Raw genomic sequence first — 25024 nt, 5'->3', positions numbered from 1 at the left:
ACACCATACCCCTCATTGAACCTCATGGATCTAGGTTAGCATCCACTCCAAGTTGGCCATCTGTAGGACAAAGCACCCTTTTTTCTTAGTAATAAATGTTGAGTGGAGTTAACATACAGCATTTTGTGTGTTTGCAGATTATGCTGTTGTTTTAATATAGCAAGTATTCCAGAATAAATAATTGTTCAACCCTGCATTCTGTTTTTATAAAATAGTCCTTACATTTTAGTGCTGCTGGGACTGATAGATTATGTGAAAGTAAGACCAGGACAGTCCTTATTTATCAATTCCAATTGCTTTTTATTGCTCAAGATTTGTTTTTTTAAAAATTATTTGCCTAAAATGATGCATACTTATAATTCCATACGGTGCCAGAGTTTCATTGTAATAATAACATCAGGGCTGAAAAAATTCCTGAAGAAATCCATTTGTTTTTATTTTTCAGGAAACCTGCCTTTTAACTAATACCAATCGGCCTGCTTCGTTTTTTTGTAAAACAGATGTAAAAGTTCTTGTAATAAGTAAAGAAGTAAGTATCTGATGATATTTAGTAAAATGACTAATACTTTAAGGAAACCTTTCTGGGGAACCCAGATAAATTTTAAAACCAAAAATATTTTTAAAATATGTTTTCATTGATTTTAGAGAGAGAGGAAGGGAGAGGGATAGAGAGATAGAAACATCACTGAGAGAGAGAAAAGCATCAACACCCCTACTGGGAACTGAGCCCACAACCCAGGCATGTGCCCTGACCGGGGATTGATCTGGTGACCTCTTGGTTCATGGGTGGATGCTCAACCACTGAGCAACACCGGCAGGGCTCAAAACCAAAAGTATTTACAATGAGAATGAATATTAAGGAAAATAAGTGTCTATATTTAAATAGTGTTAGTTAATGCTTTGTACTGATCTATAGTGTTAATTAGATTCAAATTATCACAGATATAGGGGAGGCAGACTTTTACCTCTATCATCTAAAGGGTGTTTTGGCTGTGCCTGGGAATGAAACTGACATAAAACAAATTAATAGGAGAAAAGCTACAAATCTAGATAATTTTTATGTGACATAGGAGTCCTCACAAGGAAATGAAAAGAGGTGATTGTGGAAAAGTAACTAAAATATATGAGGAGGTTACAGGAAGATAAGAATTATTTTAATGAGGTCTATTTTTATAGAATTTTCTCGGCTTTGACTCTTCATCAAAGAATGTTTCTTTTCTCCTGGTATAGAAGAGGGCATCTTTCACAAGGGAGTTTTTAATCTCCTGTTTTCAGGAAGAAAAGGGGAGATTAGAATGCTCTTCTTGCATGTACTGTTTTTTAGGTTTCTTTAGCTCAAAATAATCCTTATGCCAAAGTGGCATATTTTGGGGTATATTCTGCCACCCTTCACAGACCATTGAATTTTTTTTCAAGGATTAAGTTAGGTAACTCGCATAAAACTGTTAGATCAGTGCCTGGCAGAACAACTTTTGTTGCTATTAATGATAATGAAAACAAATAATGACAGGCTGTTGATGACAGACACATGCCCTTCAAATAAACTTTGGAAATAATTGTGAGTACCATTGCTGTGTTATTTAGGAAAACAGTTGTCTGGTTCATTGCTGGGTTTGCAATTCCGTTAAAATGCCTTTCACAGGGCTGTGCTGGGCTGCTGCTGAAACTCGTAACGAGGAGGCAGAAGCTGTGTGGTTCTGTTGGGTTATTGCAGTGCGCTTTGTCGCACAAGCCTGCGTCAAGTGGAAATGGAGTTTTTCGTTTTCATTATTTTGGGGGAGTTATTTATAAGTGTTTAACAGTTCTTATAATAGGCTCAGAGGTGTACTATCATTCCCTTTTTATTTAAAAAATATTTCTTAGATAAATCGCATGAGACATGTAGCCTTATTTTCAGGGGCATGGTGATATAATAGCAGATGCTCTGTTGTTGTTTTTTGCTTTGTTTTTAGTTTTTTGTGTGTTTTGTTTTGTTTTTAGTTTCTCTAGACAAGTGGCTTTCTGAAGCTGTTTAGGCCGTGTGTTCCTATTCTGCCTTATAAATCTCGATGTGCCAGGTACTGGAGCGATTGCTTAGTTGTTCCCTTGGGAAGCCCGAAGTGAAAACATCGATTGGGCTCTTTTGGGCTGAGAGCCGTGTTCAGCTCTTTAGCTGGCAGGAATGTCTTCGTTTTGTCATTAGGGAAACTAGTGGCAGCAGATTCTTGCCTAGAAATATTTATTATTATTGGCGTGGTCATAAGGGCTGTCTCCTTACAAGTACTGTTGGTAAGTTGTTTTGGAAGCAACGGAATGTGCTTGAATCTGTACACATTTGTTTAAAATTTTTAAAATGCATATCTTTGCCAATACTTTGATTAAGTCCATGAGATTTTCTGTATATTTGCTAGTATAAATAATCTTGTGAGTTGTTTCTTACAGTCAGAGTAGAATGTACCATAGTCTACCTTGAAAATGTCATGAGGCCCTGACCGGTTTGTTCAGTGGATAGAGCATCGGCCTGCAGACTGAAGGGGCCCAGGTTCGAGTCTAGTCAAGGGCATGAGCCTTGGTTGCGGGCACATCCCCAATAGGGGGTGTGCAGGAGGCAGCTGATCGATGTTTCTCTCTCATTGATGTTTCTAACTTTCTATCCCTCTCCCTTCCTCTCTGTAAAAAATCAATAAAATATATTTTAAAAAAAGAAAATGTCATGAGAAATTTCTTGACCATTTGAGTTTTTATGACTATCAATTTAATAGATGCATGATATGTATTTCTTGACTGAACCAGTGCTATAGGACAGTGATGGAGAACCTATGACATGCATGTCAGAGGTGACACACTAACTCATTTTTTTGGTTGATTTTTCTTTGTTAAATGGCATTTAAATATATAAAATAAATATCAAAAATATAAATCTTTGTTTTACTATGGTTGTAAATATCAAAAAATTTCTATATGTGACATGGCACCAGAGTTAAGTTAGGGTTTTTCAAAATGCTGACACGCAGAGCTCAAAAGGTTCGCCATCACTGCTATAGGAACTTGATGGACTGTAATGATTATGGCCATAGTAAGTGCCATGTACTCAAATGTTCTGTGAGAAAAGCAACAGAAACACAATGATATGCAGGATGTGGTTTTCTTTTTAAATATTATATTTGATTTATTATTTATGAGCTAAAAAAGAAAGGTGAGCTCCATTAACCCAGTGACCTTTATTTCCCCCCAAGCAGGATAATTGCATTCTAATGGACATATAGGAACAGTGGGGATTGTAAATACAACTCCCTGAACAAAGGGAGCTGCTGGCTTCGGCCTCGGAAAGCATCCAATGGGTTTCAGCATAAATTTAGAAGCAACTCAAAATTCTTTACCAAACAAAATAGGAAAATACTGCCAATGTGTTAGCATCAGGAAAATCGAATCATGTTCCTGGTGTTCATCTTATATTTTCTTGAAGCATAATGTGTTCCTTTAAAAAAGATACAGTATTCAGTTTTATTCCAGATTGAAATTACAGCCTGATGGTACGCGTGTCCCGGTGGCGTGTCTCACAGCCTGCAGTGATGCGCTCATGTTGGTGAGCGATATGTGCATCTTGTGTGAAATCATGATTGAGGCCACCTGCTCTGGCTGCTGCTCACAGACCTTCTGTGTGTGTTTTTTTGATGTGATCATATCTTCTGGTTCTTAAGAGACTTAATTTTGAGACCTTCCTGGGATCCGGCCTGGAGAAGAATGGAGTCTCAGTTCTGCCTTTGGGTCCTTGCTGTCCTGGGGTCACAGTGATGCCGAAGAGAGGTTGTCAGTGGTTCTGACAACCATTGATATTCTCTGACAGCTCTTCACCTGACAGCTCTTCACCTGTCAGAGGCCAATGAAAAAGACAAGGACGGTGTACATTTTTCACAAAGCTGAATTTACTCAAAATTGTAAAGCTAGATCCCCTGTGTTTCGATTATGCTTGTGTGTGTGTGTGTGTGTGTGTGTGTGTGTGTGTGTGTGTTTTGTACTTACATGTTATTTATTTCCTGAAATAATATTGACAATCCCTGGTAGTAGTAGTTGTTGTTTTAATGTTCTTACTTGACACACACAAACAAAAAGAGTTGGACAGCTGCACATCATATTTTTTAAGGATTTATTAAAAATATGTTTTTATAAATTGATTTCAGAGAGAGGACGGGAGAGGGAGAGAGAGATAGAAACATCAATGATGAGAGAGAATCATCAATCAGCTGCCTCCTGCATGCCCCCTACTGGGGATCAAACCTGCAACTCAGGCATGCGCCCTGACCAGGAATGAAACCATGATCTCCTGTTTCATGGATCAATGCTCAACCCCTGAGCCACACCAGCTAGGCTGTACATCATATATAAAAACTTTTTAAAAAAATCCTCACCCGAGGATATTTTCCCATTGATTTTTAGAGAGTGGAAGAGACAGGGGAAGACAGAAACATCAATGTAAGAGAAACACAACAATTGGTTGCCTCCTGCATGCCCCTGACCAGAGCCTGTGCTGGAAAGGAGCCTGCAACCGATAAGAACATTTTTTTAAAAAAAAAACTGACCTGGGAAATCCCTCAATCTGGAAGCTAGTGTACTTTGTCAAACTATTTGTCTTTATGAGGGCTTAGCTCTCAGTGTTAGGAAATCCTCCCCCTGAACTGCTGGCTTTCTATTATTTGTTATATGTTGTCTATCAAAATAGCATTGCTTAGTCCTTAAGGGCTGTGAACTGGGCAACCAGAGTTCAAATTTCAGTGCTGCCACCGTGAGTACTGGGCCGCCTATTTAACTTTCCAGAGCCTCAGTTTCCCATCCACATAAACAGCAATCACATAGCACCAATTCATAGAGCTGCTATGCCAAGAAGGGAGTGAACACATCTAAAATGCTTAGAACAGTGGCTGACATAGAAGACACATATTGGCATATATGAATTTTGCAACTGATCATATTTCCCTTTTTTGCCATCATCACAGGACAGTCATAGCCGGATTTGCCCATATCTAGCGCTAGATGGTCTGGGACATAATTAGGTGAAATCTTACGGCTGGCCTTGCTTTTCCCCTGTCTGTGTTCTCTCCTCCCTCTGACTTTCTCCACTGTTTATTTCCACCGTTCATTACGTGCTTAAAAAAATCCCACCAATATTTGGGATTGGGGTTAGGTATAAATAAAATAACCGATTAACTTAAAAAGTTCCATTTCACCTGGCCGGCGTGGCTCAGTGATTGAGCGTCAACCTATGAATCAGGAGGTCACGGTTCAATTCCTGGTCAGGGCACATGCCTGGGCTGTGGGCTCCATCCCCAGTGTGGGGTGTGCAGGAGGCAGCCTGATCAATGATTTTCTCTCATCATTGATGTTTCTGTCTCTCCTTCTCTCTTCCTCTCTGAAGTCAATAAAAAAATATCTTTTTAAAAGTTCCATTTCTTACACTAAGCCTTCCTGTTCCACTTCAGGCCAGAGTGATTTCACCGCACTCTCACTTCAGAGCTGCTGTGATTATACAACTCACTTGGCCATCCACAGACCCCCGGGATATCTGAGCAGGAAAGTACGGTAAATGAGGTGACTGTGATCATGAGCTCCTGGGACCCCCGGGGAGCTGGCTTCTGGGAAAGAGGCCGTAGATAGAGGTCTAATGGGAGAAGATTAGAGGAACTGACACAGCTGAGTCACAGTTACCAAACACTATCATTTACTGAACACCTTTTTAAAGAAACAACAACACGGATTTGTGTATTTCACTTGCAGTAGCTCATTCAGTTCTCCCAATGACTCCAATAGCTACTCTTCTTATTTCTCTCTCACACACTGAAGAAAGAAAGCTAACAGATCTGAAGCAAGTTGTCCAGGGCCCACGACTGATAAGGAGTAGAACTCACACCCAGAGGACCTGACCCTGAAACTTCCACTCTCAACCACATGGTTTCCCGTCTAAGTAGTTCCCAGGGAGTGATGCAATGAAAGATAAAGGCCTCAAAAAAAAAAAAAAAAAAAGAAAGAAAGAAAGATAGAGGTCTCCTGTAAAGTTCCAAAGGATTGCACTGGCAAGCGTGGAGAGATACTTGTGAAACTTCGTAACTTCCAGAATAATAACAAAGGCCTCTTTATTCATTAGTGCCAAGATTTGCTGTATAGTGGCCTATCCTATAATATGCTACCAGAACATATTCCCAGCTTTGTGACATGACTCACCTTCTTAATCACAGACTTATGTACTCTGTCCTCACTGGCTGGTTGAATCATTCACTTCCCATCCTTCAAGTTTTCCGTAATAAAAGGTGGTGTTGGGTACCAAGCAGTCAGCCTTTGGCGTGCCTATGCCACCTGGGATCTGGCAGCCATGCTCCTTTCCTGAACAGTAAGGGAAACCTGAGCAGTGGAAGTTATCTCAGGACAGCAGCCAGCCTCAGAAGTCCGTAACTGGCCTGTATTTTAGAAGGGAGTTTCATGCTGGTGTGTGTAGAGCTAGCTGGTGGGTACTCTGTCTGGCCAGGCCATGGAGTGGTCTCAGCACTGGCCCGGGAAGCAGATACTGTGGCAGAGACTGATTAGTGACAGGAAACTTGAAACCCTTGTTTTGTATGTGAACACATGCATGAGAGGTTGTACTTAAACCTGAGTGGACGGTTATCAGCAGTAATTGCTGTGATTGCCCAAGAAGGCTGCAATGGACGTTACAATTTCACAATTTTCTCTTTCTGGTTTTGTTTGTTATTTGCTCAGAAACTTGATACATCAAAACCACTTCAAGTTTATTGGACCTGGATCCTAGCAAAGGGAGGTCTAATCACTGGGAAATAAATGTTCTCCTGAGAATAAATTTTAAGCCTCTTCACAGCATGCTGCTGATTGCTCATCCAAGGCCCAGATTTTACAAAAACTTGTCCCCAACAAGTACTTAGAAAATCGAGTAATTTTCAGATGTTTTACTCAGTTATGCATAGCATACTTATAATTACCAGTCTTGCCTTTATTCAAACTTGCTTAGTAGGAACAACTCATTTAATATGAGTACTCTGTTCCATCTTTATATATATGTATATATATACTTTATTGATTACGGTATTACATAAGTGTCCTTATCGCCCCATTGCCCCCCCACTCATGCCCTCACCCCCCTGTTGTCTGTGTCCATTGGTTAGGCTTATATGCATGCATATAAGTTCTTTGGTTGATCTCTCCCCTGTACACCCACCCTCCCCTACCTTCCCTCTGAGGTTTGACGGTCTAATCGATGCTTCTCTGTCTCTGGATCTGTTTTTGTTCATCAGTTTATGTTGTTCATCATATTCCATAAATGAGTGAGATCATGTGATATATATCTTTCTCTGACTGGCTTATTTCACTTAACATAATGCTCTCCAGTTCCATTCATGCTGTTGCAAATGGTAAGAATTCCTTCTTTTTTACTGCAGCATAGTATTCCATTGTGTAGATGAACCACAGTTTTTTAATCTACTCATCTGCTGATGGGCACTTAGGCTGTTTCCAAATCTTAGCTATGGTAAATTGTGCCACTATGAACATGGAGGTGCATATATCCTTTCTGATTGGTGTTTCTAGTTTCTTGGGATATATTCCTAGAAGTGGGATCACTGGGTCAAATGGGAGTTCCATTTTTAGTTTTTTGAGGAAACTCCATACTATGCTCTACAGTGGCTGCACCAGTCTGCATTCCCACCAGCAATGAAGGAGGGTTCCTTTTTCTCCACATCCTCCCAGCACCTGTCGTTTGATAATAGGCATTCTGACAGGTGTGAGATGATACCTCATTGTCGTTTTGATTTGTATCTCTCGGATGATTAGTGACTTTGAGCATGTTTTCATATGTCTCTTGGCCTTTCTTATGTCTTCTTTTGAAAAGTATTTAGGTCCTTTGCCCATTTTTTGATTGGGTTGTTTATCTTCCTTTTGTTAAGTTGTATGAGTTTCCTGTAAATGTTGGAGATTAAACCCTTATTGGAGATAACATTGGCCAATATGTTCTCCCATGCAGTGGGCTTTCTTGTTGTTTTGTTGATGGTTTCTTTTGCTGTGCAAAGCTTTTTATTTTGATTTAGTCTCATTTGTTTATTTTTCCCTTTAGTTTCCATTGCCCTAGGAGCTGTATTGGTGAAGAAATTGCTTGGCATATGTCTGAGATTTTTCTGCCTATGGATTCCTCTAGTTTTTTTTATGGTTTCCTGTCTTATGTTTAAGTCCGTTATCCATTTTGAATTTATTTTTGTGTATGGTGTAAGTTGGTGGTCTAGTTTCATTTTTTTGCATGTATGTGTCCAATTTTCCCAACACCATTTATTGAAGAGACTGTCTTGACTCCATTGTATGTTCTCTGTTCCATCTTTTTAATGAGTTGTTATTCTCTATTTTCTCTCCATCATAAATTTTGGTGAAACTTAGCACTATAGATCATGTGTACTTGAGTCATATAACAGACAAATACAGTAAACTTTCAGATGCCTTTTTTCTTCCCCATGCTGGATAGTTCTCAAAATAATCTCTGTTTATGTTTATATTAAAGCAGGAACAACTTTCATCTTCACAGCCTTGTACTATAATGAATAGTCCAGTTACATAACTGATCTAGTTTTATAGTTCTCTCTGTCCTCCAAAAATTTTTATGACTAGCTTCTCAAAAGAATTGAAACCACCTGGCTTAACAGTCATATGAGAAGTCATCACGTCTTACTAGCAGCTTAATCTGCTGAAATGAACCTGAATTCCTCCCCCACCCCATCTTCCTTCATTTCTTAAATTTGTATTTATCAAAAAATAATTCCTTGTTTTAGGGCCCACCACAAATAAAATAGATACAGTGTACATTCTTATACAACCTAATAGGTTTAATATTGGTTATTGATTTATGCAATTGATTTCTGATCCACATAATCTAGTCATCTAGGGCTAAATTCACAGGATAGTAAGTGGATTATGTATTCCTACATGTTTCTTTTTTTGTAACATCAGGGAGTATAGCCTCTAAAGGGGGTGTAGCCAACTGGCAGCCAACCTCCCCACCGGGTGGTGAAGTTGCTGTTGTCTGGGCCTGACTGATGTCAGATTGCAGTTCCAGACATTTACATGCCAGCGCTTCATGAGATGCCTCCTGAGAAGAGGAGAGGACTGACCCATGTTAATTTACAAGAGAAAGGTGTAAACCTGAATGTTGGCTTCTTAACGTTGATGGTGAATATTCTTTTCCAGTCACTAAGATATTCGTGTTTATTATTTCATGAATCCTTCCTATATTAGGGTGGCCTGAGAGGCTGAATTCACAGTCAGAGGGATGCTAAGTGAAGGTAAAATTGAAGTAAAGGTCTGTAAGTGGTCTCGAGGGATCTTTTATGCAGGCCAAGGGGACGCCTGGAATAAATCCAAGCCCAGAGCTCAGAGCACCTCCAGAGTGAGACAGTCACCTCCCCCCGATTCTGTCTGAACTCTGATAGGCACTTACCACCAACTCTTCCCTTTCTCCATCTCCACCTCCATTTGCTATGTTTCTAGGCTTATTACTGTTCTGAGTGACCATTCTCTCATAATGTATGCTAATGTCTTCAAGACTGAGGTACAGCCAGACCTTACTCTTAGCCATTCCATCTCTTTAAAATGATTTTGCTTCTCTCTTATCTCTTCTGGGATGGGTTATAATTACTAGCCAAACTCTTGCATTCTGGAACTTTAGTTGTACCTCTGTCTAATCACATTGTTCTCTTTGCTTCTACCTGTCTACCACAGCATTTTTTAAAAGTGCTGTATTTCTTTAGAACAAAAACATTATCCTTAAATAATCCATGAGTTGTCTTTGGTTAGGCCTCTTTCATTCCTGAATCCATTTAATCTATTTATACTATATTTGCCTATTGACTAAATTTTAGAGAAGTGCTTTGAACTGAATTCAGACCCAAGCTTTCAGAGAAAGAAAATCTTGTTCTTAATCATTAACTAGACTCAAAGGGTTTATTTTGAAACTAGAGGCCTGGTGCACAAAATTCATGCACTCATGGGTGGTCTCTCAGCCTGGGTTGCGAGAGGGCACAGACCAGGCCGAGGGACCCCCCCTGGTGCATGATAAGGGCCAGGGAGGTTGGCCAGCTGGGGAGGGACCGTGGAAGGGCTCCAGCCCGTCTGTCTCAGTCCCGATCGGCCAGACCCCAGCAGCAACCTAACCTACCAGTAGGAGCATCTGCCCCCTGGTGGTCAGTGTATGTCATAGTGAGCAGTTGAGCAGCCTTAGCATATCATTAGCATATTACACTTTGATTGGTTGAATGGTCAATCGGGCAACTGGACACTTAGCATATTAGGCTTTTATTATATAGGATAATATCAACCACACCATTTTTTTCACTCGTTTTAGCATTTTCTCAGGGATTGCTTTGTTCTGTCCTGGGTCAGTTTCCCTGGTTCTGGATGCTAGTACTGGTTCTTCCTGCCACCATGGGCCCATTCTGACAGCGACATTTTGACCGGGTCTATTTGAGTTATCACCATCTTGGGTTTATGTGCCCTCTTTATGAGGGTCTTCGATATGTGATAAAGTAAGCAGCCACCTGCTTTATCTGTATTAAGTCTGGGCCTTTGCCCAGATGGCTGGTTTTTATATTTTCAAAATAATGCCTACTTAAACTCCATACTTTTCTATTATATCCCTGATAATTTTATATTATCTTTCATAGCTTCACAGAGTTGCATTTGTCTTGTTCACAGTGACTTCATTCCCCCGGACCTCATTATCCATTTGCCACCATCTGTTGGTAAATGAAAAGTATGGAGTTTAACACTTCTCAGCAATCTGGTGTATTGAGATCATCTTTGTCATCACTTTTGACATTGCTTAAAGGAATTAATGTGCAGCTACTGGCATTCTCACTTCCCATTTTAGGACTTTTGGGTGTGATACATTTCTTAAAAACTCTATCCAGCCTGTTAATAATGGACAAGAGATGGCGTCATATTAGCACATGGGGCCTTGAAGAGTAAGGTCCCTGGGGGTTCCGAAGAGAAAATTATAGAGTACATCTCATGTCTTGGAAAGGGAGCAGATTCTATAATGAATTTTTAAGTTAGCAATTTGTTTAGTCTCCTGGGCCCCTGACCGCTTGCGGAGGTTACGGGGGTAAAAAGCACCTGCCGAGAGGAGTTTCTCAGTCAGAACCAACATTTAAAGTAGTGGTGTGTTAATGCTTAAAAAGAAATGCTGCATGCATTTTTTATAGGTTCTAGCTTTTGCAGCTGGATCTCACAAATGATGCTCCCCGAGGCTGAGCCAGCTTGCCATTTTCCAGGCTCCGGTTTCCATTATTTATGTCCTTTCCAATAGCGTCTATGGCACATTTAAAGACATAGCTTTGTTAAAAGTACAGCCTCGTACCTGAATGGAGGCATGTGTCAAAGGACATTGAGTCTCCATTTTTTAAACCTTGCTATTTTTATTTAGGAATAGTCAGTGATTTAACTCATAATCAAATACATTTTCAAGGATTCTTGGTTCATGGGGGCTGTTCTTTGAAAAATGAACCCTTATGTGATTAGTGTTTGATTAAATGTTCACAGAGGAGAATTTTCATCACAGTATCAAGTGAAGATGTATCATAAAAAATTAGATGAGAACTCAAAGGTAATTGAAGATCCCCTGAGTTTTCATGATATTAGCACAGAGTAATTTGAGTTTGAAAAGAGAAGCCAAGTATTTTGGCAGTCTTTAGCGGTGCCGAGCCAGCTCAGCCAAGGGTTCACTAGCCTGAGTGAGGGCGGTGAAGGATGAAGAAATGACAGAGAATAAGCTGGGGTGGATCTTCCTGTGCCTGGCTGAGGCCCAGAGAGAGATCCAGAGGCAAGCTGCGCCTTTATTTTATAGCCAGAGGTAAACAAGGTAGTGGTCACTATAGTTACAATGTTCTTGTGAGTTTCATTTGTTTTGGCCGCACTTGCTGCACCACCCAAAGCGCATTAGCTACCTAGGAAGGATCTAGGGAGCGTCATAAGGTCAAGCCTAATTATGCTAAGAGGACTGTGCCCTCTAAGCTGGGACTTGTTTGTGGCTTTGCCAACAGGTCAGTCCGAGGCTTAACCCTATAGCCGGCCCTACATTTAGCAATGGTTAAAGAGGTTCCCATAGATCATATTTTTCTAAGGGACAAAAAACATGGAAATATAATCGACATGGAATATATAATAGACCCCTCAGCAGGGAAGGAGATGTGGACCTTTGCTCTAGGACAGGCTGACTAACTCCTGGCGCCTTGTTTGATGGTGTCCATGTGAGCCCCACATCACCCCTCCCAGTGCAAATGCAATTCTAATGACATTATTGCCCAAATCACGGTACATCTTGGCCCCTCCTGGGAATGGTCCTCTCATTTCAGGCATCCCCAAGGTACTGTGTGCTTGTCCTCAGAAACGTATCCACTCAAACTCTTGTTCTTGCCTCCTCACCAGGCTCCTTATGCTGGTCAGGGGATGTCTCTGGGCACAGTGCCCGTTCTATACGGTGGGTCTACTGTGGGATGGGGTGGTCTTCTTCTCTGGCCCTTCGGTTTCATGGTTAAACCTTCCCTCATCATGATTAAAAACCAGAGCCTTGGACTGTGAAGGGGACAGATTCTATCCCATCTCGTTAATCTCCTTGTCTTCCCTCTTCTGGGCACCCTTGCCAGAAAAGAGCTGTTTCTTCCTCAGTCATAAATATGATCCTCTTTGATGATCAGTTCTCACATTGCTTGAATCCTATAAGGATCACTAGGTCACCAATTCTGCAAACCACAGTCTAGCTGGGACACAGGACACCTTGCTACAAATGCAGTTTTACTTGGAAAACAGAAAATGTAGGTACACTAGTCAGTACAATAGTGAGGTTTCAGACACGCTTAAATGTCAAACAGGATTCATCTAAGGAACTTCAATACCCTTTGACTGACCTTTGAGATTCTCTGCTGACTGTGATAAATAGAACTTTACTTATTTATCCCTCATTGCCCTGTGCTCACTGGAACACTGTGAAAAAGATGTAAAGACTGCAGAAACTTAAAAATGGAACATTCACTATTTCTACTCTCAAGAAATAACCCCTAAAAAAGTATCTATCATATATAACTTCCTTTTTCTTGTGTGCACTTTTCCCCTCGCTACACACACACACACACACACACACACACACACACAATCATGTATGTTATGTAATATATTTTCTTTTTCCAATTACACACTCTTTTATGGCATAAAAAGATCAGTAGCCCTGGCCGGTTTGGCTCAGTGGATAGAGCGTCGGCCTGCGGACTGAAAGGTCCCAGGTTCGATTCCGGTCAAGGGCATGTACCTTAGTTGCGGGCACATACCCAGTGGGAAGTGTGTAGGAGGCAGCTGATCGATGTTTCTAACTCTCTATCCCTCTCCCTTCCTCTCTGTAAAAAAATCAATAAAATGTATTAAAAAAAAAAAGATCAGTATTGGTTAGATATTGCCACAGAGATACTGAGGAATAAGCTACCCTAAAATTTCTGGCTTAAAACAACTCCTTTCCTCCTGGATCTGCTAGTCGGCTGGCTTACTCCCATGCCTGCAGTTGGCTGCCGCTGCCTGATGTAGGCTTTGCAGACTGGCAGCTCTGCTTCACACTACAGGTGACCTTGGGGCCCTTCTGCTCCAGGTGCTCATTCTCCTCAAAGGACCAGTTACCAACAGGCAATGGGTGAGCACCAGAGGGCATACCTAAGCTTTTGAACACAGTTGTGTCATATCTGCTGACATCTCATTGACCAAATAAAAGTTCACAGCAAAGCCAGAGTCCAGGAGTAAGGAAATATATTTCTTCTTTTGTGAGAGGAATTGCAAAGTGGTATGTCAAAGGCCATGGATGTGTGTATATGCATGTGTGTGTGGCGGAGGGGGGGGGTAGGATTAAGGCTGATAATTTAATTTACCATACCACTCTCTGACATTTCACAGCTGTTTCTCCTTATCCACGATGCTCTAGCTATATGGGGCCTTTTCTCTGTTCTTTGAACACAGTGGTTCTCAACCTTCCTAATGTTGCGACCCTTTAATACAGGTCCTCATGTTGTGGTGACCCCCAACCATAAAATTATTTTCGTTGCTACTTCATAACTGTAATTTTGCTACTGTTATGAATCATAATGTAAATATCGGATATGCAGGATGTATGTTCATTGTTACAAATTGAACATAATTAAAGCATAGTGATTAATCACAAAAACAGTATGTAATTATATATTCAATATGTGTTTTCTGATGGTCTTAGGCGACCCCTGTGAAAGGGTCATTCGACCCTCAAAGGGGTCGCGACCCACAGGTTGAGAACCGCTGCTTGAACACAACAAATTCCTTCCCACTCTAGGACTGTTTACACCACATTACACTATGCTATAAATTTATTGGTAGCTTTAGCACTAAAGTTTGCTTTCCAGAATATTCCAGTAACGTGACATCTAATCCTCGTCTTTCTTCATGTTTTAGCCCTTTATTTTATTTTTGATGATCATTAGAGCATTCATTGACTTTAGGATAGATCTGAAAGCATTTCAGATTCACTGTTGAATCAATAAAACACTTTTATTTTCCTCTGATACTATGAAACCTGCCAAAAGATGACAAACAAATTAATTTGCTGTACATTTGCTCAATAGGAATAATGGGCAGGGGGTAGAACACTATGAGGATAAACAAGTTTAATGGAACTTTAGAACTGAGAGTTGAGATTACTTGGATTTTGTGAGCTTCTTGATGTAGTAGATGTTATATTCTAAGCATTTACTAGTATAAGCTAATTTGTTTTTCTTTATTCACATTGCAAATGTATCAGTGTTCAGCGGCTGGGGGCTCATTTGCCTCATGCAGCCCAGGCAACCTGTGGGGTATTCCGAGACTCTGGAGGAGCAGGGTTTGTGAAGGTGGAAGGTCAGGTGTAAAGTGCATGTCTGGGGTTGGGTTGGCCCAGAAGGCACTCCAGCCCCAGGTTCATGGATGAAAGGGACCAGTGGAGGGAATTCAGGGCCTTGCGCCTTTGCGTCTGAGAGAAGGAGGAAAGAGAGGGAGAAGCCATGCGGCTTCCTTACCATGCGGCTTAGGGAGAGCATGCAAGAACCACTTTCCTGGTGGCAGCTTTCCAGTAGGCCCAGGCCCCAGGGAGTGTGGTCTCCTGCACAGGGTGAAGCACATTAACAAAACAGTCGGTACATAATTCGACAAGTCAGACACTATAATAAATGCTTTATACTGAACTCATCATTGGCATCTGGATCAGGAACAATCTGTGAAGCCATCCTGGGTCCCTGTTGGAGATCAAAGGGCCCTAACCTCCCGAAAGCCCTGGCTGATTTTATCAACTAGGAAGCTCATGCTATTTATTAGCATTTATCCATCCAGGGTTCACCTGGAGCAGGCACTCGCCTCTCCTTATGTAACATTCCTATCACTGTCCAGGGACGCAGCTGCAGTCTTGCATAGCTCCGTGCCCTCGGATCAGGTAACCAGGCTTATGTCACTACAGCCAGTCATCTCCTCTCTGGCCACCTGCTCCATTCCTGGGACTATAGGGGAGTACAAGGAAGTGGGAGCCCTCCGAAGGCAGGAACTAGGGTGGTGAAGCTGGTGGGCTTGAGAGCAGCTTGGAAGGGGCCTTGGCATGGCTTGTCCCACCTTTTGCTGCCAGTCTGACTGGCTGATGTGGAAAAGCAGAAATAGCAGAAGCAATTAACACTGATGAGTTAGTTCTACAGAAATGTCCCACAGCAACCCCCATTTTGCCCTGAGAGTTGTTAATAGAATCAAATGAGATGATGCAGATGAGTCTGTTTTGTAAACCATAGTCCTAGCTGTAGGGTACTGTCAGGACTATTGGAAGACTGTCTCTTCCAGTGCAAGAATGATTCATCCCCACCCTATTGATGCCAGGCTTGATCATGTGACTTGCTTTGGCCAATAGCATGTGAGTAGACTTGGGTGCATTTCTGGGCAGACCCTTGAAGAGCCAGCATAGGGTTCGCTATCTTCTGTCTTCTCTGCCTCTGTTTTTGTCAGGATGGAGTAGTTTGCGTTTTAACTGACATAGACACATCCCAGTGTATTTATTTTTACCCTTTCTTTACCTTCAGTGCACACATTGGTTTTATATTAGTGTTAGGGGACATGGTCAAACTGACTATTGCCTTTTAAAAAAATTACTTTATACATTTGTACTCCATTATCTTTTCATATAGTATTATGCAAACTATTGAAAATTATCATCTATGAAATAGAATAGATTGTTTGAAGGACAGTTAATAATATCATCATGGTTTATGTAATAAAAATGAAACAATTTAAAAATTAAGAAAAAAATAAGAAAAATTTTATTTTTTTGATTAAGGATTCCTAAAACTACCACACAGTTAATTTGTTTTTAAGTGAAAATGAAAATGCTTTAAAAATATTGCTGCTGTTGAAATTTATTTCATTTACTAAATAACTATTTATTGAACAAATCTGATTTTATAAATCAGAGGTGTATAGGATTTAAAAAATTAATATCATGTGACTTGACAGGGGAAAAATAGAGTAAATGATTTTCCAAAGTTGCTTCATATATATGTGGGTGGATAATTTTTCATATATGAATGTATTTTTATATATGTATGTGTGTATGTAGAGAGAGAGTCATTATTTTTTTACTTCGTTTTTAGGATTTCTACTGTATTCTTGCACAGAGAGTACAAGAACAATATCAAGAAACATGCAGCTTTCTTGGGTATGCATTTCCCTGTATATTATTTTTGCAATTTTATAGGAAAGTAACTGATATTTGATATTTCTTATTTGAAATTCAAGATAATCTATAAATGTCTATGGTGGTGAAAGCCAATAGGGTGTGTGGAAAGGACATGGGCCTTGAAGGCATGCAGACCTGGATCTGAATCCCAGTGTTACCACTTATTAGTTATGTGTTGGGCAAGTTAATACACCTCTTCTAGCCTCAGTTTTTCATCTATAAGATGGACATAATAGTACATTCCTCCATGTTGTAGATGAAATAAGACAGATTTTTAAATCTTTGTTTTTATCAGGATACCCAGAACAGTGTCTGAGACTTAATACATGTTCAATAATATGTGTTGAACAAATGAATGCTTGAATGATTAGCATAGGTGAAATAGTAAAATGGTTATGTAAAACCTACCAGTTTGCATCTTTTTCTGGATCTCTTATGCCAGCGGTTCTCAATCTGTGGATCCCAACCCCTTTGGCGGTCGAACGACCCTTTCACAGGGGTCACCTAAGACCATCCTGCATATCAGGTATTTACATTATGATTCATAACAGTAGCAACATTACAGTTATGAAATAGCAACGAAAATAATTTCATGGTTGGGTCACAACATGAGGAACTGTATTTAAAGGGCCAGAAGGTTGAGAACCACTGCCTTATGCTCTTGTACTGCTCTGTCTATTCCTGAAATACAACCAAATCAGGCAGTGCAGTCATCTGTCAGAAACCAGTAGCATGTTGTGTGTGTGTGTGTGTTTGCACATGTGCACATGTATGTAGTTCAGAAGTCTGTTCATTTTATGATTTTATAAAACAAATGCATCAAATGAGGCAAGTACATCTTCATGCTTTTAATTTACATGAGATTCACAAATGATTTCAGACCAGTCAAATATTGTGCACAAATTAAACTAAACTGTAAGATAAGATGTGGGAACATTTTAAAAAAACAAGGGCAATAATCACCAAGAAGCTGAGAGCCAGAAAGCTTAAAAGCAGCTCAATTGATTTTTTAATTTCATTTATTTTTGGTTTTGTATCGCAGTATTCTGATAGCTCGTTTATGTCTCCTGATCCATTGAGCTCACTATACCTCAGACTTTCTATTAATATACTATATTTTAAAACAGTGAAGAGCTGGCTTCGCTCTGCATCCACTATGATGCACAGTGAAGGCTCAGAAGGATGGGAACTGGGAACTGTGAGCAGGTCTTTCTCGGCTGCATGGCCCCTTGTCTCTGCTTCGCTCTGCACACGTGTTCCATTCCTCTTGCTGGCCGAGGACTGGCTTCCTTTGCTGTCTTGGGCATGATTCATTGGAGTTGCCCACAAATGGTGCCTTTGGCTGACAAGACTTCTAATCCAGCATTCATATTTTGCTGCTGGAGGCTTTCTATGTCCCTCTTCCAAATTCCTGTGAGAAAAACCATCTGATGAGGCCATGCCAGCCTCGGGCCAGCTGTCAGGTTGGCAGGGGTAGCCAGAGGCTTCAGGGCTTGCAGAGGGAAAGTGGGAGGAGCATGACCATTGCCTGATGCCCAGTACCTGAGGGCATTTCGCAGTGTTCTTTCAAGAAAGAAATGAAAGGGATTCCATTTTTAAAAATTCATAATAATTGAAAATATTACAAGTTATTATTCTTTAAAACCAGATTTGTTTAGTCAGGTACCTCATCTCCAAAGAATAAAGGTAAAAATTGAGAGGTGTAGAGTGTTACGAAGCCCAGTCTCCTAGGAGGGATTATAAATTGATGACGTCTCAGAATTCTAAAGCAAATTCTGAGAAAAAGCTATACCTAGTGCTGACATTATAAGTAATGCCCTGAAGTTCCATGGAAAGCTAGCACCTGGAAATTCATTAACAATAAAGGAAGAAGGCCAACTTGAAACATTATGAAAGACTAGCAAATATATAAAAATAAACACCAGGTGTGCCTATTAGCGTAGAAAAGGACTGTAGGTCAGGGAAAAGGGGTTTAAAGTTATTTGGCTAAGATAAAAAAAAAAACCCAACATTCATACTCATAATTTTTAAAAAAAGGAGATGCTTTAATTATTTTAATTTCAAGAGGCATTCTACGGATGATAAAGGAATACAGTGGAGTTCTTTTGTTATTGGCTGAATGTTGGTTTCCTGTTGCAAATGTATATCTTGAAGTCCTAACCCCCCAGTGTGGCTGAATTTGGAAATGGGGTCCCTTAGGAAGTAAAGTTGAATGAGGCCATAAGGATGGGGCCCTGATCTGATAAGGTTAGTGTCCTTATAAGAAAAGATGCCAGAGAGGTCACTAGTGCAGTCTCTCTCCATCCACACTCATGCACTGAGGAGAGGCCAGGTGAGGACACAGCGAGAAGGTGGCCATCTGCAAGCCTGGAGGAGAGCCATCACCTGGAACCAAATCAGCCAGCACCTTGACCTTGGACGTCTGGTCTCCAGAACTGTGAGGACATAAATTTCTGCTGTTTAAATGATCTAACCTACGGTATTTTATGGCAGACGAAGCAGACAATGATATCCTTCAAGTCTTTTTTTGTCATGAAATTTGTTATCTACATAGTATTGCTATGTTCTCCATGAGTTTTTCCCAGGCCAAAACATAAAACCTGCACTGTTTCCCGGAGCACTCTGAGTAAGAAAGCTAATGTATTTCTCTTTAAAATGTGTAAATGCTGTCAACATCTTTCCTAAGTCAGAGGTAGATTGCCTCTGGTTGTCCCAGTAGGGTGTATGGGTGAGGAGACTTTACTGTAGGGTATGATGGTCAAAATTTGAGTGAAGGTGTTGTTTTTTTTAAACATAAATATATTTTTTAAGTTACTACATATTAATGTGTCTGTTTGGAAATGCAATGCAAATTTCAAGCCCATAAACCCCACAGCTGCTTTTCTCAGTTCTGCTAAACTGTTTCTTATTGTAGCCAAAATCTGAGCCTTGGGTTCTTTAAGGCACATGGGCAGCCACAGGAATAAAAGGCCATTGCCAGGACATCTCAACAATCCATGATCCTGTCACATGATCGTCAAGGAACAGGGGGTGTATAGCATAGACTTGCTGACTGGGTGGTAGAGGTCCTTAGGCATGGTAAAGTGATTTGATCAGAGACAGGAGTGGATTTTAACCATAGACTGCTCACTTATTCATATTTTATCATCCTAGAACAAAGTTCAAAAGATACATCTGATAAGGCCTTAGTATCCACAACTTTTAATCAGAGGTTGGCCTATAGGCCACTTCTGGCCTGCAGGTCTTTTTTGGTTTTGTTTTGTTTTTCGCTAACATTTAAACACTTAAAGATCTCTGATGAAAATCAAGTTTTTTTGGCTTCTTTTTAAAAAAACGGAAGAGCTGGCTGGAACAGAATAAGGTATACCCTTTGAGACAGATCTCTAGGTCCCCAGTCTCTACCATTCCCTTATCTGTCCCACTCCTCTCCTTCATAATACTTGTGGGTCATTTGAGATCAGAGACTTTTAAAAAAGTAGCTCTAAACCAACCTTATTTTTTCCCCTCAAATGCCTTTGGGAAGCCGTATCAAAACAACAGGCTCAAATACTGTAAATCAGTCAACTTTAGTCATTATTCACAAATAAAATGTGAAAGCTTTCTATTAGTATGGTTGTTAATGTGTAAAACAAACGAAGAAAACCTCCACAAACCCATCCCTGGGCTAAAAGAAACAGTCCCTCGAAGAAAATTGAACTTTGCAACTTCAAAAGTAGTATTTGCCTTTCTATATTTAGAAACATCCTAGATTTTATTAAATGAGGCCTGAGAAGCCTGCTCCTTAGCCACTCTGAGGACTCAGCAATATTGATAGGTGTGGCATGGACAGCCTTAGGGTGTAAATAAAGGCAGGAGAGGCGTGACTGGGTAGGGAAAGAAAAGAGAAGGGATGAGCATCATAGGGTTCCATGACCAGTTCTTTTAAAGCCAATGTGAAGATTCACTTTTGTTCTGGACTGTTGTTGTTCATTAATCCAGCAGGTGGTGCTCTGAAATGCCAAATAAACCTTAGTCCTTAATTTAAAAAATGACGTTGCTCGAACCTTCCGGTATTGACAGTTATCAAAACTGGAAAGGATACATGCCCGACTACCCTTTATCTGACAATGTATATTATATAACTATATAACATATTTTTATTAGAAGGGTGCAATTTAGGAGGAAAATTGGAGACATTTAAATTATGTTCCCTTCAGTTTTCTTAAAATTGTCTTTATACTTTATGAAGTATACATTTTAAAAATCAAGAGACTCACAATGAATATTTATTCCAAAAGAAATCTATGTTTACATATCCGTCTCCTAGTTTCCTTGGACTGAAACTGGTCCCTTCTTAGAGCCATCTGTCCCCCGGCCATGTGCCTATTGGAGGCTGAGGAGAGTTCATTGGAAGAGTCATATTTTCTGCGTTCAGTCTGCACTCACAAGACATGCCTTAGCTCCATTCTCCACATTTTGGTCTCTGATTTGGTGCACCTCCACCCTCAGAAGCTGAGTTCTGACCTATTCACTCCAGCATCCTGCTTTTCCTCTTGGCTGCCTCCAAACATCACTCTTAGATACGTCTGACTTTATGCCCAATCTCATAGTGAAGTGGAAGTGAATTTAGATTCTGGAAAAAAGTCTCTAATTTTTGGCACAATATAAATGAAAGGGGAAACATAAGTGACATGAGGAGAAATATGCATTGGGAGCTGTGTTCTCAAAGATTTGGCATTTAATAAACACTAGAGGCCCGGTGCACAATATTCGTGAGCTGGAGGGGGGTCCTTCAGCCTAGCCTGTGCCCTCTCTTAGTCTGGGAGCCCAGGGGGAGTGGGCCTAAGGCGGCAGTCGGACAGGACATCGTTAGCACTGCCATAGAGGAGGAGAGTCTCCCACCACCGCTGCTGTGCTTGCCAGCTGTGGGCCCAGCTTCTGGCTGAGCTCCCACAGGGGGAGTGCACTGACCACCAGGGGGCAGCTCCTGTGTTGAGCATCTGCTCCCTGGTGGTCAGCGTGCATCATAGTGGGCGGTCGTTCCGCCGTTCAGTCAATTTGCATATTAGCCTTTTATTATATAGGATAATTATGACAAACAACAGCGGGAATGGAGCAACGTTGCTTTTTGAAGTTGGCCTGTCCTGAGTTCAAATTCTCGCTATCCCACATCTCATCTCTGTGATGATGGCAACACAAGATATCCTCTTTGAACCCTGGTTTCCTCTCTTGCATAATGCGGCTAATACCTACCTGGTTTCCTCTCCTGCATAATGCGGCTAATGCACGATTGTTTTGGGGATTAAATAAGATCATGTATTTAAAGCACCTAGGTTGGTAGGCTGCCAATCAAATTCAGTGCCCTTTCCTTTCTCTTCCTTACCTTATGCCTGTGCTCCAGCTCAAAATGTGTACTCCAGTGCCACTAACAGGGACACTGCTGTGCTCCCCTAAGCCTTACTCCTGCTGTGGTCATCAGCTCCCACACTTTTCTTATGCTGACCACTGTCTGGGTCCCCACCATCTTGCTGCTTCCAGTTCTTCATTGCCTCCTGCTCTGTGCTCTGAGACAACCTCCTGCTGATGGGGTTTGCTGTGCCTCTCTGTGGCCAGTTGCCTGCCTGCTTTCTGCCCTGGCTACCATCCCTAACAGCATGCACTTGGGGTATATCCTCCACTCCACTGGATGCAGTGGGATCCCCATTCCTGCTGCTGGGTTAACCTGCCAGATAATTGCCTTCCTTTTTTTTGTCGTTACTTCTTTTTTTAATCCTCACCCAAGGATATTTTTCCCATTGATTTTTAGAGAGAATGTAAGGAAGGGAAACACAAGGGGGGGCGGGGCCTGGAGAGGGAGAAACGTCGATGTGAGAGAGACGCACTGATTGGTTGCCTCCTGCACGCACCCCAGGGGGGGCCAGGGATTGAACTTGCAACCCAGGCATGTGCCCTTGACTGGGAATCGAACCCATGACCCTTCAGTGCGCAGGCTGGTGCTCTACCCACTGAGCTACATGGGGCAGGGCATAATTGCCCTCCTTTCAATAAATGGGCCTGGGGCTTTAGGGAAAGAGCTGTCCAGCTGCACTGTGCAGAGTGTGTGTTTACCACCTGGGTATGTGCAGAAAGGTTGTATTTTAAATTGGACTTGGGAGGTAGTCTGTCTCTCCTGACAGACAGCTGGCCTTTACTGGAGGATTCGCAAAGCTGCCTCTGGGGGTGTTGTACCATCATAAAATGTGGGTCCTTTCAGTCAGGAATCCCCCTCAGGAGGGGGCTGCCATTGCCAAGGTTGTAATAGGGAGTCAGAAAGGTGAGGTGATCATTAGAAGACAGTAAAGAACTCAGAAGTTGTGTCTTCAGAGCAGGTGGTTCAGCCCCCAGGCCAAATACATTGACATAGTAAGTTATTGGGGCCTGTTGAACTGGAAAGCAGCCCATTAGGAGACATGTTACTATCACAGTAGAGGTTTAGTGGAGCATTCCTATTTACATATATTTAAAAACCAATTCAGAGAGAACCAAGATGGCGGCATAGGTTAACGCCGGAGTTTGCTGCCTTGAACAACTACTTCAAAAGTGAAACTAAAAAACGGAACGGACATCACCCAGAACCACAGGAACGCTGGCTGAGTGGAAGTCCTACAACTAGGAGGAAAGAGAAACGCACACGGACACTCAGAGGAGGCGCAGTGCTGAAGTCAAATTCTGAGGTGCGGAGTGCGCAGAGCGGGCTGGCGGCGGAGGGCATGGTTGGCGTTTTCAATCGGGAGGGAGTCGCAGACTCTGAGCTCCAGATACGGGCAAGTCTTTAGGGACCCAGACTCAAACGGGAGAAGCAGGACTGTCTGGCTTCGGTCAGAGCGAGTGCAGCTTTCTCTCCGAGCTTTGCAGCGGGTGCTGGGACTCAGAGAGGCAGAGCCCCTGGGGACAGGACTGAGAGTCGCCATAACTGCTCTCTCTGGCCCACCCTGTTGATCCTGTGCGACCCGCCCCGCCCAAGCCCTGCACAGAGGCATTTGCCGGATAGCCTCAGGCAAAGGCTAGATTAGCACCTCCCTAGAAGACAGAAGTTCTCTCACTGCAGACACAGCTGATTCTCATAGCCACTTGGCCTGGAGGTCAAACCCTCCCTGGAATTAGCTACAACAATCAAGATTTAACTATAAGACTGCGAACAAAGACCACTAGGGGGTGCACCAAGGAAGCATAACAAAATGCGGAGACAAAGAAACAGGACAAAATTGTCAATGGAAGATATAGAGTTCAGAACCACACTTTTAAGGTCTCTCAAGAACTGTTTAGAAGCTGCCAATAAACTTAATGAGATCTACAAGAAAACTAATGAGAACCTCGATGCTATATTGGGGAACCAACTAGAAATTAAGCATACACGGACTGAAATAACGAATATTATACAGACTCCCGACAGCAGACCAGAGGAGCGCAAGAATCAAGTCAATGATTTGAAATGCGAGGAAGCAAAAAACACCCAACCGGAAAAGCAAAATGAAAAAGGAATCCAAAAATGCGAGGATAGTGTAAGGAGCCTCTGGGACAGCTTCAAGCATACCAACATCAGAATTATAGGGGTGCCAGAAGATGAGAGAGAGCAAGATATTGAAAACCTATTTGAAGAAATAATGACAGAAAACTTCCCCCACCTGGTGAAAGAAATGGACTTACAGGTCCAAGAAGTGCAGAGAACCCCAAACAAAAGGAATCCAAAGAGGACCACACCAAGACACATCATCATTAAAATGCCAAGAGCAAAAGATAGAGAATCTTAAAAGCAGGAAGAGAAAGAAACTCAGTTACCTACAAGGGAATACCCATACGACTGTCAGCTGATTTCTCAACAGAAACTTTGCAGGCCAGAAGGGAGTGGCAAGAAATATTCAAAGTGATGAATACCAAGAACCTACAACCAAGATTACTTTATCCAGCAAAGCTATCATTCAGAATTGAAGGTCAGATAAAGAGCTTCACAGATAAGGAAAAGCTAAAGGAGTTCCTCACCACCAAACCAGGATTATATGAAATGCTGAAAGGTATCCTTTAAGAAGAGGAAGAGGAAGAAAAAGGTAAAGATACAAATTATGAACAACAAATATGCATCTATCAACAAGTGAATCTAAGAATCAAGTGAATAAATAATCCGATGAACAGAATGAACTGGTGATTATAATAGAATCAGGGACATAGAAAGGGAATGGACTGACTATTCTTGGGGGGGAAAGGGGTGTGGGAGATGCGGGAAGAGACTGGACAAAAATCGTG

The 25024-nt window shown here is 41.5% G+C and overlaps 1 protein-coding gene across 1 annotated transcript in view; it reads left to right on the top strand.

Annotated features, from left to right (window-relative positions):
- The window catches only part of LOC118664796 (cyclic nucleotide-binding domain-containing protein 2-like), a 63203-nt gene that overhangs the window by 2646 nt on the left and 35533 nt on the right, over positions 1-25024 (top strand). Inside the window, exons 2-3 of the mRNA XM_036325308.1 lie at positions 446-529; positions 16680-16744. Of these exons, the coding sequence (XP_036181201.1) occupies positions 446-529; positions 16680-16744 (149 nt within the window). The remainder of the gene's footprint in view (positions 1-445; positions 530-16679; positions 16745-25024) is intronic.

This window comes from Myotis myotis, unplaced genomic scaffold (genome assembly GCF_014108235.1).
Source record: "Myotis myotis isolate mMyoMyo1 unplaced genomic scaffold, mMyoMyo1.p scaffold_m19_p_1, whole genome shotgun sequence".
Classification (NCBI taxonomy): Eukaryota; Metazoa; Chordata; class Mammalia; order Chiroptera; family Vespertilionidae; genus Myotis; species Myotis myotis.
The sequence above is the reverse complement of the archived record's forward strand: the minus strand, read 5'-3'. Positions and strand labels throughout refer to the sequence as shown.